The sequence below is a fragment of the Rattus rattus genome, chromosome 6, assembly GCF_011064425.1.
Source record: "Rattus rattus isolate New Zealand chromosome 6, Rrattus_CSIRO_v1, whole genome shotgun sequence".
Classification (NCBI taxonomy): Eukaryota; Metazoa; Chordata; class Mammalia; order Rodentia; family Muridae; genus Rattus; species Rattus rattus.
In genome coordinates this window covers 55,012,047-55,032,072 of record NC_046159.1, presented here as the reverse complement: position 1 = coordinate 55,032,072, position 20,026 = coordinate 55,012,047, and the positions used below count along the sequence as shown (strand labels likewise).

The window sequence follows — 20,026 nt, the reverse complement described above, 5'->3', positions numbered from 1 at the left end:
ACACAAATACTTTGAGGGTTAACTCACAGGTAAAGTACGTGTTGTGCAAGGCTGGTAACTTGAGTTCAAGCCTTTGAACCCATGTAAAGGTAGAGGGGGTCAACTCTACACAGTTGTCCTCTGACATTCACATACATGTCACACACACATGCACAGACAAAATGATAAAATGAAAAACAAGACTTGGTGTGGTGTTACATGCTTTTTAATTTTATTTTGTGTATGGGTGTTTTGTCTGCATATATATTTATGCACCACATGCATGCCTTGTGCTCTTAAGGGTAGAGGAAGGCATCAGATCCCCTGGAACTGAGGTATATAGATGGCTGTAAGCCACCATGTTGGTACTGGGAATTGAACCTGGGTCCTCTGAAAGAGAAGCCAGTGTTTTAACCATTGGGCCACTCCTCTAGCCCTATGACAAATGCCTTTAATCCCAGCACTCAGAAGATAAAGACAGTCGGATCTCTGGGAGTACTGAGGCCATTTGGTCTACCTAGTTTGAGGGAAGCCAGAGCAACAGTGAGCCTGTCTCAGCAAACAGCAGTAAAATTCAAAAAGTAATGAAGTACTTATGCATGCTGCCACATGGGTAAATTTTTTAAAATCATATTTTATGAATATAAGTGTTTTGTCTGCATATATATCTGTGAACTCTATGTGCAGTGCCAGAAGAGGCCAGGAGATGGGCCTGATACCCTTGTCTGGAGTTATAGATGGCTGCGAGCTACCATGTGGGTACTGGGAATTGAACCTGGGTCACTCTGAACTGCTGATTCATGTCCCCAGCTCATGAGTAAAAAAAAAAAAAAAGATTTTGAAGCAGCATTTCTTGGTGTAGCCGTAGCTATCCTGAACTTGCTCTGTAGACTATGACTATGTTGGCCTTGAACTCAGAGATCCAATAGCTTCTGCCTCCCAAATTGCTGGGACTAAATGTGTGTGCCATTGTGCCTAGCCTATCATGGATACAGTTTAAAAGCACCATGACAAACAAACCATCACAAGGGACCACATCTATAATTATATTTTTCTTAGAATTTCATTCATGCATGTAATATATTTTGATTATACCACCCAGCCCACTCCCTTCCCACAGCCTCCAAACTTCCCTAACCTCTTCACCAGCTAACTTCGTGTCTTCTTCTTTTCCTTTTTTGCTTTTAAAGCTCACTGTATTAGCTACTTTTCCATTTCTGCGATAAAATACGATGACCTTAAGCAACTTATAGAAGCAAGAGTTTATTCTGACTTAGAGTTCCAGAAGGAGAGCCTATGTATGCATCCAGGAAGGGCAGGAGCAGAAAGCTGACTGGCTATATCTCTATACACCCAAAGCAGAGAGGGGGGGGGTGTCAGGCTATAGACCCTCAAAACCTCCCAAGATACTTCAGCTAGCAAGTCTGTACCTCCTAGAGGTTCCCATAACCTCCCCCAAATAGTGCCACCAATTCAGGATCAAGTGTTCAAATCCATGAATGAGCCTGGGACATTTCTCATTTAAACCACCATGCCCACCAAGACCACTTAGTGCAGCTGGTATGTACATGGGTGTGGTCCAACTGGTGCATGTGAGACATAACCAGTGGCTGTATCCTTAAACAAACATGACTTCTTCCTCTGGTAGCCATCAAGTGCCATAACTCCTCAGGGGCAAGAAGGAACACATAATTCATGATTCCACTGATATTAAAATGTCTAGAACAGCCATTGAGAGATAGCTCTTGCTTGCTGTGTAAGCATGAGGACCTGGATTCGACCCTCAGTACCATATTTGTCATGTGTAGTAGTGTGTTTTCTAGTAAGTAGTGTAATTCCAGAAACAGAGTCTTGGGAATCACTGATCATTTGGTCTAACCTGCAAGTGACTCACAGGTTCCACTAAGAAAAATCAAGGTGTGTGGCTTTTGAGAAACAATACTTAAGATTAACCTCTAGACTCCCCATGCTTACATGTATGTGCATACATCTGTGCATAACCATGCATATATATGTGTGTGTATGTATAATTTGTATGGTATGTCTTCATAATTAACTTCAAATGGTAGAATCTGGTTAGGAGGATGGGGGAGAAGTTTTCCAAATGGTTAACATTGCACAACTTCCGGGACTGCCTAATCATCTTCTGTTCTTCCTTTGAGTTCTGACTGAAGAGGAATGAGGATGAGGAGGAAGAAGAGAAGGAGGGTGAGTGGGTGGGTGATGGGGAAGAAATATCTTCGTCGTCGTTGTCGTCGTCATTATCTGCCCTGTACAGTTAGGGTCAGACCTCTCTGGCTTGCTGCCTTGCTGCCTGAGATTCTGAATGGGGTCTTTGTTCTGTGGACTAATTATTCCAGAACAAATCTATTTTTCTGTGTCTGCAAAGCTGAGAAATGGCATTGCCAGAGGTCAGCAAGTAACCACAGGAAGCCGCTTCGTCTTCAAGCCTGTAGAATGTTAGCTTTGTCCTATGGGACTCATGTTGTTGGGAGCTTTGTTCCTGATAGATGGGCAAAGATAGCTTAAGGCCAGGGAAAGTGGTGTCCTATTTGCCAAAGTCATGCTTTGAATCTGGGGACAAACATCTCCCAATCAAGGGCTCTGGTTCCTCATCAGCAAAAGTCTTGGAGAGGAGTACCATGGACCCTCTGTGTAAGCGCTGCAGGCGTTCACCTCAGGAACTATCCTGGAATGGTGACCTTGGGGGTGGCTCCCAAGGTCAGAGCTTGAAAAGGGGAGGAGAATTGCCTGTTCAGAAAAGTGGTGGTCAGGATGGGAAGTGGAAAACAAGATGGCTGGACAGCTGCACTCACTGCCAAGGATGGTGAGAGGGTGCAGCCAGCAGCCTGCCCCCCGCACTTGTGGTTGACATCATGGAAAGATGCTTCTGGATAGATGACCGAGATGAGCCAGCACAGAAGGATGATGCTGGAAAGACATGAGCGGGAAGAAAGTTCTGCTTGAATTTCTCTCAATGGACACTCCTGTACATTGCCCTTTAGAGGCCTACACCCTCATGAAGGCCCTCAGAAATAAGCAATCAGGCATTGTTCTTATATAGTGTAAGATCCAGGAGAATTTGTATAGAATAAAATCCAGAAAATGTATGTTCTCACAAATGTGTTATCTGCTAAATTCAAGGCCCCCCAATGTTTCCTTGAGCACTGAGAGACCTTGAACAGCTCTGTGAAGGAGGGAGAATGCTTCCCACAGTCCACTAATGAAAGGGTATACATTTTCCACACTAACGCCTCTGCTGTGGTGATTCATCATCCAGTCGATGGCCTCTTTCTAACTGCACTTTCCAATTGTCAATGTCCTAGACTTGGTGGGATGTGGCCTGTGGCCTCAGATTATAAACTGTGGGGTTGCATTGTCCTTCAGGCTTTCCTGCCTGACCTAGTGTGTACATGTTGAGTAATTGGATGCCCATCGAAGGTTTGTGACCAGGGGTTCCCATTTCCTTGTCTGTGGGGAGAGCCAATGGCATTCTTTTGTTTTTACAGGCTTTTATCAGTAAACTACAGGCAGATCTTCCACCCTTAGGTCGCTAACTACAAAAGCTGTGGTGAGACTTCCCTCCTTGCCCTGGCCCTTTTGTTTATCTTGCTCCCAAGGTTCTTACCTTAGGTTCTCAGTTTCTGTTACCCTCTCTGGAACTTTTCTGGATTCGTCCTCAGCAGCAGGCCTGTCCCTGTATAGCTCACTACATTGCTGTTGGGCAATTCTCCTAGGGAAGATGAGGGAAGGGAGCAATGCTGTATTCTAGCACGAAGGAATGACCAGCACCCTTCTTATCTTTCTGAGACAGAAACTGACGACTCAATGACATTTGAGGGTGACTTCTGCATGTACACTCCGTCTTTCCCCAAGACTTCTCTGTAGGTAAGAGCTGACCCATCTCTTCACTTGTCAGCGTGCTGAATCGTTACAGCTGAGTGTCCCTCTCTTTTGAGATGGACAGTGTCACCTAGCAGTATGCTTGCCCAGACGACATGAACCAGGTCAAAAGTAACCGAGAACTGTACCTGCAATATTCAGCCTCAGCCCCCAAACTGCTGGCTCACGTCTCGAAACTCCTCATTTTTTGCCGAAACACAGGCATTTCCATCCCCAAAGGCATTAGGAATATTTTTGAGTTCACTTGGGAGGAGCTCATCAGTGACCCTGCAGTGCCCACTCCATCGGAGATTCCGGATCTGGTGATCACCTTGGGAACTCCTACAGTGGTGCTTGCAGAAGTGATCCCAGCGCAGGTCCTCCCCATGCAGAAGAAGCAGCCCCCACCTGGCCCACCACCTCCACTACTGCTCACAACCCCCAGTGGGGGCAAGCCCTTGGCCCCCCGCTCTGCTTCTGCTCGACTGATGCCCAATGGCCAAGATACCCTGCACAAGTTCCAGCGGCAATCCATCCACCTGTTGACAGAGCTGCTTTCCCTGAAGATGAAGGCCATGGTGGAGTCTGCCTCTGGTAAGCCTGCTCACAGATTCCCTTCTGTTTCCACACAGCTAGGTAGGATGTGTGTGTGTGTGTGTGTGTGTGTGTACCACATCTACCCCAACAGGTATGAGTTGAGCATATATAATCTAAAATATTCTGTGATCTGAAGAATATTGAGTGTCTATATGATACCACCATAGAATATTCCATTGTTGACAGTGCATGGTAATTTGCATGTAAAACAATATTTAATCTACATGCAGGGTGCAAAGGAAGCATCAGAGAATTCCATGTCTCTTGAGTCCCATCCCTATATATCCCAGTATGTACAGAAAGACATTTCAAAACACCAACCTCTCCCAAACCCCATACCGTTTTGGTTCTAAGCCTTCAGATAAGGGCTTATTTAACCTATATAAGTATGCACTGGGATTGGGACGGGTGGCCATGGGTCTGCGGCAAGAAGCGTGCCTCCCTCTGCTCTCCCACCTTCCCTTCATTCTGGCCACCCATCTCTGGTGTGCCCATTCAAAAATCTGAAGGGTTAGCAGTGCTGAAGGGAGGAGTTTGGGGTGATGGTACAGAGGTGGACAGAGCTTCACTGATGAGTGGAGACATGGAATTTGTGAATCAAGAGTCTGACTCAACCAATGCCAAATTGAATTCTAAGTGCCCAGTGCCTCCAAATTGAGGGACATTCTAGGACTGGGGAAGAACCTAAAGCAGTGTCAGCAGCAGTTTCTTGGAGTCCTCAGTACTCAGCTGTGAGCAGGCAGAGGGGCAGGGGCCCAGGCAGGGGCAAGGAGGCAGGCAGGATACAGGCAGGGGTAGAGGAGCAGGCAGGCAGCAGGTAGGCTGGGAGCAAGGTGATGCCTGCTGGATCTTGAGCTCTCTGTGCAACCAAGTGTGCACATCAGGAGCTCCTCATCCTTCCATCAGGAGTAAGTCTTCACCTTTATTTCCTGGGCCATTTGTAAAGGCCTTTTTCTGGGAGAGTCGTCTATGCCAGAGGAGAACACTGCCATTGTTTATTCCTTCAGCAGGTGCCAACCCTCTGGACATCACGAAGCGCTTTGTGGAGGCCAGCCAGCTACTCCACCTCAATGCAAAGGAGATGGCCTTTGACTGTCTGACTGGAACTATCGGGAAAAGCTGCCTCAGCTCGGCTCAGCTGGGGAAAGGTGGGTGTCCTCCTGTAGGGAGAAAGCACAGACAGCACTGACAAGAGGGCGATAGAAAGGCCAAAGCTCCCAAGGGTTGATGTGGCTGTGGAGCAGCTCTAGAGGCGGCGCTGCTGGCATGGAGAGCTCATGCACCTCTGGTGGAGGACAGTCTGTTTGTTGGTGGAAATGTCTGCACCTCACAACTCACAGTCTAGCCCCTCAGGCCCTGCCTGTGATGTATTTCATAACCGTCTGTTGTTAAGGTTTTAAGATTTCCAGTTGGTTGCAGAGCAACCCTTTAGGGCACGTGGTAAAGATGTCACAGCAATGAAGTCACCCCTCGGACTGCTGCCGATCCTGGCACTCTGGGTCTGAGCTCACCTGTCTATGGTATATGGGAACCAGCTCCCAATGCTAGCCACAACTCAGGTCCACGAGTACAAGCAATCCTACAGGAATGCTTGTTACAGGATTGTTTGGAGAGGCAGAAAAATTAGAAATAAATGTCCATCAATGAAGACAAATTATGGTCCATGGAGATACTGTTTCATAGCGAGCAACAAAATGAGTTCTTTCCCTATAAGACTTCCGGGTTGGTTTATGACTACAGGTAACTTTGCAATAGCTGGCCTGCTGTTTAAAAGAGAAGAATACTTTACATTTTGTAATTTAACTGAAGTTTCAAATATGGTAAAGAAGACTCACTCTTCTTCCCTAGAATCCCCCATGAACATTTCTGCTATGGGAGTGAACACACCTTACCAGCTGGTCTTCCAGGCATCCACAGCCTGTCTGAGCTTCTCCCTCTCCACAGGAAAGGAAAGCAGGAAGAGAGGTGAGGAAAAAGTAACATCTCCAGTCACAGAGATTCAGCACCCTGTGACACACAGGTCCTTATAAGCACTCCAGAGCTGCAGCACATGTAGTTACAGCAATAAGAATTGCATTGCATTCCCCACGTGGATCCCCCACTCAGTCTAGTCCTTTAACCCAGGCACTGTCCAGAATGTGAATGAGACAGCACTGTCCAGCCACACCATCAATGGGGAGCTGAGGTATTTGTATCCTAAACTCAGCAGGCTCCAGTTCTGTGGGCAGAAAGCAATGTCACAGAAGATTCCCCTGACCTGTTGAGAAAGTCCCACACAGAAGGGAGGGAACGTTAGGGAAAACAGACAGCAGATGAGAGAAAGAAGCTCCAGAGGTAAGGTGTGTGTATGGTAGGAGCCTGCTGTGAATAGGAAAGGCCTCAGGACTTTACATCCATCCTGTCAACTATGATGGCAGATGAGCTACACAGACAGGCATGTGTGTTGTGGGGATTGGATAATGAAGGAAGGCCAGGGTTGCCTCATGCTGCCCCTTGTAATTCCACAGATATTGGAGGTAAGGCTAGAAGTTGAGAAGCTTGAAGCCAATTCTTCACCCATCCTGGCTGCCTGTGTGACTTGTCTTCCTCATGCTTCACTGTTCTTGGTAAAAGGGGACTGGCTATAGAGGACTGTGGAAGCATCGGCATTAAGGCCGACTTCATTGCTATTGCTGCTGCCCATCACTGTGTTCCTCAGTCTTCGAAGTACTTTAATTATTGGCTGACTGAGTTAGCAGGTGATGATCCCCATTTCGGCATAGCACAAACCTAACGTGTTCTGCAGCCCTTTCCCAGGAGGATGTGACATTCAAGGATCCACCTCTAAAGCCCACCATATCTGTCTCTCTACCTCTCACCTCTAACTACAGGCAGGTCAAAGGCTATAGACGATGTCTCATCTCCACCGGTCCGAGCCCGAACCCCTCCTGAAAGCACTATTATTGAGTTGCCTGACCCCTGTCCTGAGGCCCGGGAAAAGCTGCAGGATATGTGTCGCCACATGTGAGTGCCTAGATATTGGGATGGTGTCTACAGGACATGAGACACAAGGACAGATGGGTGTCATAGCAGTAAGTGCACACCCCACCCCAGGTCATGTCCTTACACATACACACACACACACACACACACACACACACACACACACACACACACACACACAGAGAGAGAGAGAGAGAGAGAGAGAGTACATGGTCCATCCAATTACAGATAAGAAAATAAAGCCATTCTGGAGCTTGCCCTGCTCTGTTAGCCCAACTCCTGTTCAACCGTCTCTGCCTCTGCACATCCTCCCTCACCCAAGGAAGTCATTTGTGTAGCTCCCTGCAGTTCACAGGCTTGTGCCCTATGTGGCAATTTTTTAGGCATAATTTGCTAAGTGTTCAATATCTCTCTAAACAGACTATGTCACTCACATAGGTGAGTCACGGTATATTATTTAGGGATACTGGGATGCCTAGCAGAAAACTACTTCCCTAACTGTCCTGCTCATAAAGCTTAATTCCTATTTCATATCTATGTCTTTTGGAATCACTGGGCCAAGTTACAGGTAGGAACAGCCACCCAGCTTACCTCTGTACTGTGACATGCTAGGATAAACCCACCCAGAACTTCAGGATAGTGGGTAAAGGGATAGTTTGTCTCCCACTGTTCCAGAGTCCCTCTCTGTGCATAGCCCCATTATGTAGGTCCAAACAATCAGACAAAGACTGATCTTCCCAGGGTACTGACACCTTCCCACTTCTTCCTAAAATACTACCTTTGCATATGAAGAAGAACAGGATGGGGTATGCACTTTGGGACAAGGGGACTGGGGTGGGAGTCTTGAGTCTTGGATATTGGGAAGGGGCTATAGAGAACCTCTCTGGAGAGTGAGAACCGAGCGCCTAGAAGATGCGTTCATCTCCTTCCCACAGAGAAGCCGAAAGGATCTTGTGGAGAGGGAGGAATGCCTCCTGCCCCATGATTTTACGCAACTACAGGTCAAAGATACCCTCTCATTTAATGTTGGCCTCCAAGGGGGAATCTCACCATCCTCTCACTGCGGGAACTCAGGTTACTGCTTCCACTCTTCACCAGCCTTCCAGCCAGCATGCTCAAATGGGCCGCCATTCTCAAGAGTGGAGGGGGCCCAAGAAGCCCATCAAGCTGCATTACACTTTCTATGATGGCTCCTCCTTCGTTTAATATCCTTTTGATGGGTGTTACTCTTTCTCCTCACCTTAGCCCAGAGAACCCCTGGGCTTGAAACAGCTAACTAACTCTTCATTGGGGACTCTTGGTCAACTAGAGAAGCCTGCTGAGGATGTTCTGGGGGTAAGTGTTGGTCCAGGTCAGGCTCTGGAGGGACTGAGGAAAGAATTCAGAGTCTAAGTTCAGTATAGTTTAAGTCAGCAGGAGAATATCAAGCCCTTCATATCTGTGAGAAGCTTGCCTGTGCAGGCAGGTCCCTGCCTTCAAGGCTCTGCCAGGAGAGAGAAAGCTACCAACAGGATGGTTCATTTCCAGTGGGAGGAAAAGTAAAAATCTCTAACTGGTTTGGGGAGGGTTGTTTCCTTGATCCTTGTTCACTAGTTGTTTTATCCCTGTGGTCCTCGTGCTTCACCTTTGGAGTCTAAGCCCTTATTGGCTGCACACTTGCTGCACCTGCAGCTAAGCTCGGCCTTGGACGGCTAAACCCTTGTTGGGTAGTGGCAGAACAGGACACATGAATCCAATGGGCACTTTAGACCTTCTTCAGAAATATGCACGTGCGTATGTATCCACACGCGTGTAAATTGTGAGCAGCAGCTGCAGGGAACTTCAGGCCCATGTGGGGCTACCTTGCCCTAGCGCCGACTCCTCCCTGCACTGACCAGTCTCCACACATGTTCACAAGTTAGATTTCTAGCCAAGGGACCAAAGAAGGGTTGCCTGGGAACTTTGTTCTTACCTGTCCCAGAATTTTGAGGTGCCCCAGGTGGAATTACCTCTAACCTCTTAACCATTGCTACAGGAACACTCAACTTGACTCCAACAGTGATGGCATCCTGATAATAAGTCCATTTCCTCCTTGGCGGTCACAGAGGCCAGGGTCAGTTCTTACGTATTTTCATTACTTGTCTTGTTGGTGTGACAAAACACCATGCCAGGTATTTCAGGAAGGAAGGGTATTTGGCTCTCGGTGTGAGGGTACAGTCCTTCATGTTAGGCCTGGTGGCAGATGTGTGAAGTGGCTGTTCACATAAGTCACAGTCAGAAAACAGCTAGAGATGAGTGAGACCCAGTGTTCTGCTTGCTTCCTCCTCTTTATCCGGTCTGGGACCCTGACCCATGGAATGGTGCTGTCTACATTCAAGATGGCTCCTTCCACCTCAGCTAAACCTCTCTGGGAGGAAATATGATCACAGACCCCCCCCCCAGAGGCTTGTCTCCTACACAATTCTGTCACTGATAGGCCACATCAGCTGTCACAGTGACCTTGCCCATGTTAGTCAATCTGAGTGCCTTACTTCTCTTGGTTACATGATGAATGAGTTGGACTAAGTAGTCTTGAAGTTCTGTCACTGTGTTCAAAGGCAAAGGTGAACCTGAGCTGTTGGATCCATCCTGAGTGAAATGTCTGAAAAGCTTTTCTTCAGCACCTGGTTTCTGTGGAATGCTGACTTTAGCCACCAATTCTCCTTTTACACACACTGAGATCAGATAAAATGATAGGTCTTTGTGGTGGCCTGTTTCAGGCCATAGCTGATTTCAACCTCCCGGTGCACCCCTCAGAACCACCATGCTCAGTTTCCGTTCTTCACAGGAATCAGCTGGAATCCCCTGGTAACAGTGAAGCTAAATAGCTTGGCATTTGTTTCTTTTGGCAGATGGTCTTTGCAGTGCATCCTAGTCCCTTTGCTCGTCCCTTGGTTATCTTTTGGTGAGGCAGTGACTAAGACTTGAACCCAAGGCTTCAGTGTGCCAAACACAGTGTACCATTGAGCTCTGCCTCTAACCCCCAAAGTTGTTAATTTTGATCAAGTCTAAATTTCCCAATTTTGTTGCTAATGCTTTTGGTTTCTACATTCACAACATCATTGCCAAATCTAAGGCTATGGCGTTTACTCTGTGTTTCCCTTCTAACAGCTTTATAGATGAAGCTTTTAACACAGGTCTTGGAGGTGTTCTGAGTCAGCATTTGCATCTTGGGTGAGCCAAGGCTTCATTCCTCTGCACATGGGTATCCTATTGTCTCAGTGCCTTGTTGAAGAGATCACTTTTCCCTCTTTGGATGGTCCTGGAGATCTTGGCAAAAATAAATTGACTATAGATGGAAGGATCTATTTTTAGATTCATTTTTAATTCACTGTTCTAATTTTGATGTCTATCCTTATGCCAGACCACATTGCTTTAATTATTAAAGATTTGTGGTGAGTTTTAAGTCAACAAGTGTTGTGAGTCCTCCAGATTTTTTGGGGGGAGGGGTGGTATTGTTTTCTTTTCTTTTTCTTTTTTAGAAACAGGGTCTCTCTGTGTAGCTCTGGCTGTCCTGGAACTCACAGAGATTTGCCTGTCTCTGTCTCCCAAATTCTAGGATTAAAGATGTTCACAAACATATCCAGCTTCATTCAGTGTACTTTACTTCTTTGGATATCCTCTCTTGTCTCCTTCTTTTTCTTGGATTTCTGAAATTTCTGTTATGCATATGTTGCTGTGCTTGATGGTCTTTCCTGGGACTCTGAGCTCCTCTATTCTTTCTTGGTATCTCACATTGTAGTTTAGGCTGACTTGACAGTATGTAGCCTAGGCTAGCCTAGAACTCAGTTATTTTCCTGCCTCAGTCTCTCAGGTTCCTGGACTCTAGGCATGAGTTGTCGGGCCTGAGGTTTCTTCTTTTTCTTTATTCTTTACAGTCCAAATAATTTCAGCTCATTGGCTTTCTAATATAATGATTTTTTTATTTTATTGTTTAATTTACTGCTGTATTTATTTAGTGAAATCTTTGATTCACTTATTGCACTATCTGCCTAATCTCTAGAATTTCGGGTAGGTTACTTTGTGTCATTTCTACCTGGGGATCACCCTCCCTCCTTCCATTTCTGTTTTTATTTGGCTGGTGGGAAAGACTGAGGAAGATGGATTGCAGTGCCAACCACTAGAGTCCTCCTACCTGGAGTACTGCTTCTGCAGTTCTACACAGAGAAGAAGCTGCCAACACTGTCCTTCTGAGGATCAGTGGTTCCTGGGGCCTCTGAGCTTGGAACGGAGCAGAGAGTTATTATTTTCCTACCAGACTGGCCAAAAGGGGAGACTGTCTGCCAGTGCTAGAAACACTGCTGGCTCTGGAGCCCATGCTCTGGCTCTGTGCTCACTGTGGCGTGAGATGGGACCAGGCGTTTCCTACCCCTCTGATTCTCACTTGGGTAAACTCCTCACTGGTTTTCCTGGCATCTTCATGTTTTAGCACTAAAAGTCTGTCTCTAGTGCCATTTGGACCTGTGAAACCCTACTGACATGTGAACAGAGATAGGACTACCTCTCATAAGGTACTGTGAGGAATAAGTAGATATAAGAAGGACCTGGAGCATAGCTGGGTTCTGTAATTATTTAACTGTGACACATGTGAAACGCACAGGATCTTTGAAGGAAGGAAACAATACACAAGAGAAGAATCCTTTCACATGTCGCTGTGGGGACCCTGAGGCCAGCACCTGGACAGTTTTCTGTTAGTTAGACTTAACTGTATCTGCCAGCTATCCCTCCGGAAACATCGCCATGCTTCAGATTCCCACGTGCTGCAGAGGGAAACCCATCACCTGCCTCTTTAATGACATACCTAATATCTTCCTGGCTGTGTTCAATGCTGAAGGCCTGGGCTGTGTTTACTACAACCTGAAGAACAGGTGAGTAGGTCAAGGGAAGTGTAGCCTCATGGAGTAAGGTGGTGACTGAAAGGTAAAGGAGTGCAGGAGTCACTGAGGCAGGAACACCTTGTACTTGGAGGCCCAGTGACTGGCTCTATAGTGCAGTTTCCACAGTGAGTTAGAACCCACTCCAAGTCTCCCACTGGGTACCCCAGAACACGAAGACCTCCATTCTTGGTCAGACACATGGGGCTTTTGTTGTTGTTTTCAAGGCTGAGGACCAGGACCTCATAAATGCTAACAAGTGCTCTGCCAATGGCTCATCTCTGAAAGCACAGACAGACCAGAGCCACATCTCCATTTCTCAGCCCTGGAAGAACTCTTTAATAGGAAAAGTTACTTACCCAGAAGTGGGTAAACAAGATGTGTGGTGTTTCTTTACTTTCCTCGTGACAAAGCAGCTGACGGGACTTGAAGGGAAGATGTATTTGGAAGATGTATTTTAGGGGTTCTCCCCTAGTTTTCAGAGCTGTTAAACTCAGTCTATCCACTGGCACAGTGAATTAGTGTAGTGGTTCTCATTTGGGTGACCTAGGAAAAGAGACAAAGGAACTTACTGGAAAGGATCAAATTTCTGAGCAAAATGGTCACAGCCTCCCTTGGATACAACTTTAGGGCTGACTACCTTCCACTACCTAGAACCTTATTTTGCCTCCTGGTTCCTCATCACCTCCTAATGATGCCAGTGTATTATGAACCCGTCAAAGGGTTAATCTGCTGCTTAGGACAGAGCCCCGAAGACCTGCTCATCTCTGAAAGCACAGATAGACCCAGAGGCACGAACCACTAATCTAGGCATTTCCAAGTTACTCAAGTTGACATTTCAGGTTAACCATCATGCATGAAGTCTCTAAAGTGCAGCACATACTCTCGACAGCTAGGAGCTGATTTTGTCTGACTTTTCATATGCAGTTTTTTGGAAGAAGTGACTTCCTTTCATGTTTGCATCCTCTAGCTCACATTTTGTTACCATTATACCAGGCTCCTGGGCTACAGAAAAAAAATTAGATTTCCATCTTTTGGGTTTCACTTGAGCCCTTCTCCACAGACACCCCCACTAGCATCGGTTGGTGTTAATAGTCAGACCACAGTGAGTGGAAAGGTAAAGCCATTCACAGGAGTCTTCAGACTCTTCCATTCCCCTCATCAGATTGTTTATGTCAGGTAACCTTTCTTTCAGACCAGGGCCGACTCTCCCAGCCCTGCCTGTCTGTAGCCTGTAGTGAAGAAGGGGTTCTCTCAGGGCCTATAATACTTTCTGTCTTTTGTGGGTCTCCCAGCTGTCCATACGTCTTGGTTTTGGATGAAGAAGGTGGGATCACAAATGACCAAAAGGGCTACATAGTCCACAAGTGGAGCTGGGCCAGCAAGACCGAGACATTGCTCTCTCTGGAGTACAAGGTACATGGGCAGCATGGTAGGGGCGGCTTCCACAGACTGCTCAGCACTGACAGGAAGCACTGCCCCCTGTCAGACAGCACTGCCCCCTGGACCACCTGGTCCTGTTCAGAGGTTGTGAGACAGTCAACAGTAGTGCACAGTAGGTTCACTAGCTCTTCACTAGCCTGTAACAACTGTAGGCTACTGTACTGATCCTCCATGGCAACCTCCTTCCCACTGGAGTTTTATTTGATTTTATTGTAAAATATCCTTCATTTTATGAAGTATCATTTATGGTGGTTGAGAGCTTTACTTTTAATACTTTATTTTTTTTACTTTCTTAGAAATGTTATTACTTTATGTTGTAGAAAACTGGCTACTGAGGAACCAACCAGTACTTGAAAAGTTAGAGAACTCAGGTTTATTTTATCCTAGCCGGCCTAGACTGAGCTCACGCTCTGCAAATCCAGCTGCTCACTGTAGGGTTTGTTGTTGTTGATGATGATGATGTTGCTTTACAATTTGTGTAGACTGTGCATTGGTTTTGAAATTTCCTGCCCACTACATGGCCGTTTTCAGGCAGTTTGCATTTTATGACCATGGAGGGGAAATGTCACTGCACTTAAGCTTGTTTACAGAAGCAAGCATTATGGGTCTCAGAACACTCTACCTTCAGGAAGCAGGGCTTCTCTAGAAAGACAGCTAGTAGGGCCAGCAAGATCACAAAAGAACTTGGCATGCTTCTGCCAGAAGTCAGCCTTTAACTCATCTGTCTCCATTTCTCTATAACACATAGGACACAATTGTTATTCAGCTATCAGAGTTCACGGCAGTCACTTGACTAAGTAGGGAGCATATTTAGTAAAGGTACAACATGTATTTCTTTTCGTGTGTGTGTACATGTGTACATGAGGCACACACATGGTCATGAGTTCAGTGCCAGCCTGTCTGTATTATTGCCACAGATAGGCATTACTGTGCAGCAACTTCCTCCAAATTAAAGCACTGTCCTGGAGGGAGGACAGAAGCTCCTAATACTTAGGAAATAAGCAAGCTTTCAAGTTCAGGGAAGCCAGAACCTATGATTCACAGGGCCCCTGCCTAGAGTATATAAGAGAGAAATGACTTTGGGGAGGAGACTCTCAAACCAACTGAACTGTCTGGAGTGACGCTGGAATTTGCTAGCTACCTGCAAGCTGTGTAGAAAACAGCAAAGGTCACATGCAGAGGTGAGGGGACAACTTGCAGGAGTTGGTTCTCTTCTACCACCTGAGTCCCAAGGCTTGAATTCGGGTTGTCCATCTTGGCAGCGTGTACCTTGACCCACTGAGCTTTCTAGCTGACCATATAGCTTTTTTAAAAATAGTGCCCATTGCTGAGAAGATGTGACCAAATGTCTGCTCACTCTAGAAAGGGCATTAACACATGACCAAAGAAACATTCCTACCACAGTCTGGCTTGACAGACAAACTAATTTATTGGAGTTACTTACCAATGTATGAGTGAGAGAGTTACTTAAAAAACCGAAGGGCTTGAAAGCAGCTAGCTGGATTATCAAACAGCCATCCCTGGCGTGGGTGATAGGCCACCAAGGATGTATCCCTAGGGTTTTCTACACAGCTGGCAGGTAGCTGGCAAAACCAGCGTCACTCCAGACAGCTCAGTTGGTTTGAGAGTCTCCTCCCCAAAGTCATTTCTCTCTTATATACTCTAGGCAGGGGCCCTGTGAATCGTAGATTCTGGCTTCCCTAAACTTGAAAGCTTGCTTATTTCCTAAATATTAGGAGATTCTGTCCTCCCTCCAGGACAGTGCTTTAATTTGGAGGAAGTTGCTGCACAGTAATGCTTATCTGTGGCAATAATACAGACAGGCTGGCACTGAACTCATGATCTTCCTGCTCAGTCTCCTGATTGCTAGAATTGTAGACATATATTATGATGCCCAGATATTTAGCACTGTGCCTTATCCTGGAGCTGCCCAGCAAAGGTCTATGCAGTCAGAAGCAGCCTGCAATAGAAGGTGGCCTGTGATTTATAACAAGAAGTGATGATGTATGCTTTAGAGGTGATGGTAGGGAAAATTCTAGATAAAATGGAAGAACATTATTCCTAAAGGCTTTGTGTAGGGTCTGGTGTGGTATCGCTTAAGAGTTTCTATGTGCTCCTGTAAAGGAAAGAGGACATAAGGTGGGGTTATCAGGCTCTGGGTAGTTCATATGTTGTCTTTTTTGTTTTTCTAAGATTTATTTATTGTATGTATATGAGTACACTGTAGTTGTCTTTAGACACACCAGAAGAGGGCATCAGATCTCATCATTTCACAGTTGGTTGTGAGCCACCATATGGTTGCTGGGAATTGAACTCAGGATCTCTGGAAGAACAATCAGTGCTCTTAACCGCTGAGCCATCTCTCCAGCCCCAATAACAAGTTTTTAATAACACTTTGCACATATATATTAGTATGGCCTGTACAGTTTTAGATGTACTGATTTGACTCAGTGGAATAACTGTCTGGGACCTAGAATTTGGTTCCTGACCCGAGACAAGAATTTGGAGAGAACAGACATGTCAGATAGCAAATAATCTCGTAAGAAGAAGTGCCTTGACTGAGTTTGTAGAGCATCTGTATTGTGGGCTTTAAGAGAGGGCAAATACCCAGGGAGCAGGACAATAGATAAGTAACAGTGGTACTGTGCTAAGCCTTATGCATATTTTGGTCCAAGAAGGATGCCCAGCACCCTCAGAGAGTAGCTCTATTATTATCTCTAGGCTGAGAAGATAATTGACTTCCCTATAACTGCCCAATTGATAAAATTCAAAACTGGAATAGAATCTGACCCTTCAGCAAAGCTGGAGTTCCTGATGACATCCCTGTTCCACGTTTCTCTAGATGAGGAGTGGGTAGTTTCTTTTAAGTAAGTGTGATCAGCAAGTCTGAAGATATCCAGAGACTTGGCACATCATGGTCTATTATTGTCTGTGGCACACATGGGCCAGATCCAGATGATTGAGTACATGAGGTAGAGATGTCTCAATGATGAGACAATGAGGCCCTGACTACTGGGCCAACATCTGGACTAACAAAAGAAGGAGCAGAGCAGAGAGCTCTCTTGAATCAGAACAGCCTAGGGGCATATCTGTAAGTAAAGAGATGTTGTGGACTGGAGCCCAGAAGACTGGGAGGAACACAGTGGTGGAGGATTGCACGCTCTGTGGCCTTGCATAAATAATGCTTAATGCTCAGGACTGGCAAACTGTCGAGAAGTAAACAGGCTGCTCTGCTCTCCATGTCTGAACCATCCTCTCCTGAGAGGCAGGAGCATTTATGACATAGAAAGACTCTCCTGCCATTAAAAAAATGTCCTTTGGTCGAGTGGTAGTGATGGCACACACCTTTAAACCCAGCACTCTGGAGGCCGAGGCAGGTGAATCTCTGTGAGTTTGAGGCCATCCTGGTCTACAGAGCAAGTTCCAGGATAGCCAGGGCTATATAGAGAAACCCTGTCTTGAAAAACCAAAACCAAAAACTATCATTTGAACTGAACAGCAGCTCCATATTTCATGCTGAAGAGTCTGGGATTCAGGGAGATGGAACAGCTTACCAGCAGAACAAGATTCAAGTCAGTTGGTGCCTGAGTAGTTGCAGCTGTCTGATCCTGCACCCACAAGGTATTCCCGTGTGTCTACAGGACTCAAGCTGACTCCCCTGACTGGCACAGTGCTTTGCAACTGTTTCAAGAGTGAGTTGGAAGAGAAGAAACAGAACTTGCTGACTTTTCTCAGTAAATCTCCAAAAGGGCACGGGTATTCTGTCTTCTCTATGAAAGTTAGATTCTGGCATAAGACCCAGAAAGCTTACACATCTCAGCTCCAAGCTAAACTGAGTTTGTGCCTTGGGCTAGGAAGAAGCAGAGATCCACGAGTGCTGACTTCTCTATCTGCAGGTGAATGAACAAATGAAGCTAACAGTCTTGGGGCAGGACTCCATCTCTGTCACCTTCACCTCCATGAATGAGACGGTAACACTCAGTGTGTCGCCCAAAAGCTGTCCCCATACCGTGCTGCACGACAAACGGGTAAGGCAAAGTGGATGAGTAGGGCAGAGCATGTGGGGCATCTAGCTGTGACTCGGGGTGTCTCAGCAGAGCTTACCATGCCAGGGCATTCTCCTGCTACGTTGTAGGCAAGGCTCCTCCATGTCCCCACGCTTAAGCAGCTATGAATGGACATTTCTCAGAAAAAGGTGCTGTGTCTGAACTGAACACACACACATTCTGCTTGTCTCTTACTCCTTGAACAGCACACAGTGAAGCAATGACTGGTATAGGACTCTCATTGTACTAGTTTGCCAGGCAATCTAGAGATAGCTAAAAGACACAGGGCATGGGTGTAGGAAATGGTTAACCCTATGCCAAGGGACTTGAATAAATTGAGGTATCTGTGGAGATGTTCACATCTGTGAGAATATAGACCCCATAAGCGGAGAGATGGCTGTGCTTTCCCATTATTTTTTGAGAGGATAAAGATACAATAGAACCTTTTTAAGTCCAATCTTTCCATTCATTGGTCCAACTGTGGCCTGGCTAAAACAACATCATAGAACAGATAGAGTAAATGAATAAGATGCCATCCCTAAACTTTGAGGTGTCCAAAAGACAACACTTGGCATGGAAGTGAGACTGGGCTAACCGAGAGCTCGTGTGAACAGGGCAGATCACTATAATTCACCTGTTAAAATCATTGCTGGGATTGGTTCCTAGAACAAGAGGCAGTTTGCCCAGTGCCAGCCCCTGTTTTCACTTGTCCACCTGCAGAATTACAAACAGTATTGTTTTTCCCTCAGTGGCATCCTGGCTGAATGAGCAATTCTAAGGACCTGACCAAGGTGTTCTTAAGCTATGGGACATTACCATAGCATGTCATCAACTCTCAGGCCCTCAGAGACAGCTGACTACTTTGTGGTTACACAGAGACATGGGGCAGGCATTCATTGTAGATCCTCACTATATGATCCTCACTGCACAATTTCTCTTTCATTAATTTATTAAATAATTCAGCAAACATTTATTAGCACTTACAGTATATCGTGGTAGCTGCTGGAGATGTAGAAATGAGTCTTGTTTCTAGTCTGGACCTTTCAGTCTGGTGGAAGGGATGAAGAACACATACTAGTTAAGAGTCCAGCCTGATCATGCCATGCAACGGAGGCGTATGGGAGCTGCAGACACGAGGAAAGCTGTTTACCAAAGCTCTCATAGAAACACCAAGGACACTCAGGTGCCTGTGAGCTCAGACGACACAGTGGCAAGGATTATAACTACAGTGGGCTTAGGTACAGTACTGAGTATTTAATAGCACATGGGAGTCTAGTCCTTCCCTAGCAAAAAGAAAGTAAGAGAGGAAGGAAGCACAGACAGCAGGCACGTAGGCTAGATGAACGAACATGCTGTGATGAGTAAGCCTGCATGGTGCCTCTCATGTCCACTGGTCCCAGAGTCTTCTAATGGTCATTGTTAATGTATGTCTGATAATCTCTTAGTGTTTTCTGAGGACATGACGTAAGCAACCTAAAGACCAGAGGAGCTGAATGAAATGACTCTCAAGTCTGTGTGCTCACATGCACTCTCGGCCTGGGAAGACTAAGTAATTCAAGAGGAATTTGGCCTTACTTTAGTGCACCTGTAGTGAGCCAGAACTAGAAGCTCATGCTGTACTGCCCAAGCTGGCAGACACAGTACCAGTCACACAAGGCTGTTGAACCTTCAAAGTGCAAGGAGCACAAATTGATTTGAAATCTCAGTAAAAATACATCCTGTGTTTCAAAGATTTAATGAGAAGAGAATGCAAAATTTCTCAGTAATTGCCAATTTTTTATTGTAAGCTAAATGATCATTGTAAATATACTCGAGAAAATAAATATATTATTAGAATTAACTGTACGTTTAGGATGTTTTGAATATGGCTGCCAAGCATTAAGCTAGCTTGCATTGTATTTCTGCTATACTGTGCTAAATGTTGAGGGTAGGTCTCCATCAAGGGTCTCACAAAGGCGCAGTCTGACAGGAAGTAGAAGGATGACAAGTTATTTAAAATGACACAATAACTCAAGGAACATGACTATCTTGGGGACATTCAACACAGGGATAAACAGGCTGATGCGTTAAAATAGCCTCAGAAAACATGTTGCATTATAGATGACACACACTAGTAATGGAGGAAGCTGACTTGCCAAAAAAGCATTCTGTCTGTAATTGCTTCTATTTAAAAAGGCACGGTGTCTTCTATAATGTATATTTATA

The 20,026-nt window shown here is 45.8% G+C and overlaps 1 protein-coding gene across 2 annotated transcripts in view; it reads left to right on the top strand.

The window, feature by feature from the left end:
* Positions 1–1,148: 1,148 nt before the first annotated feature.
* C6H3orf20 (chromosome 6 C3orf20 homolog) overlaps positions 1,149–20,026 on the top strand; it is a 39,774-nt gene continuing 20,896 nt past the window's right edge. For both annotated transcript variants that reach the window (XM_032906083.1, XM_032906082.1), the window contains exons 1-9: positions 1,149–4,455; positions 5,466–5,606; positions 6,307–6,423; positions 6,966–6,974; positions 7,329–7,461; positions 8,376–8,645; positions 12,177–12,326; positions 13,628–13,748; positions 17,672–17,803. In XM_032906083.1, the coding sequence (XP_032761974.1) occupies positions 3,978–4,455; positions 5,466–5,606; positions 6,307–6,423; positions 6,966–6,974; positions 7,329–7,461; positions 8,376–8,645; positions 12,177–12,326; positions 13,628–13,748; positions 17,672–17,803 (1,551 nt within the window). In that variant the 5' untranslated portion in view covers positions 1,149–3,977. The remainder of the gene's footprint in view (positions 4,456–5,465; positions 5,607–6,306; positions 6,424–6,965; positions 6,975–7,328; positions 7,462–8,375; positions 8,646–12,176; positions 12,327–13,627; positions 13,749–17,671; positions 17,804–20,026) is intronic.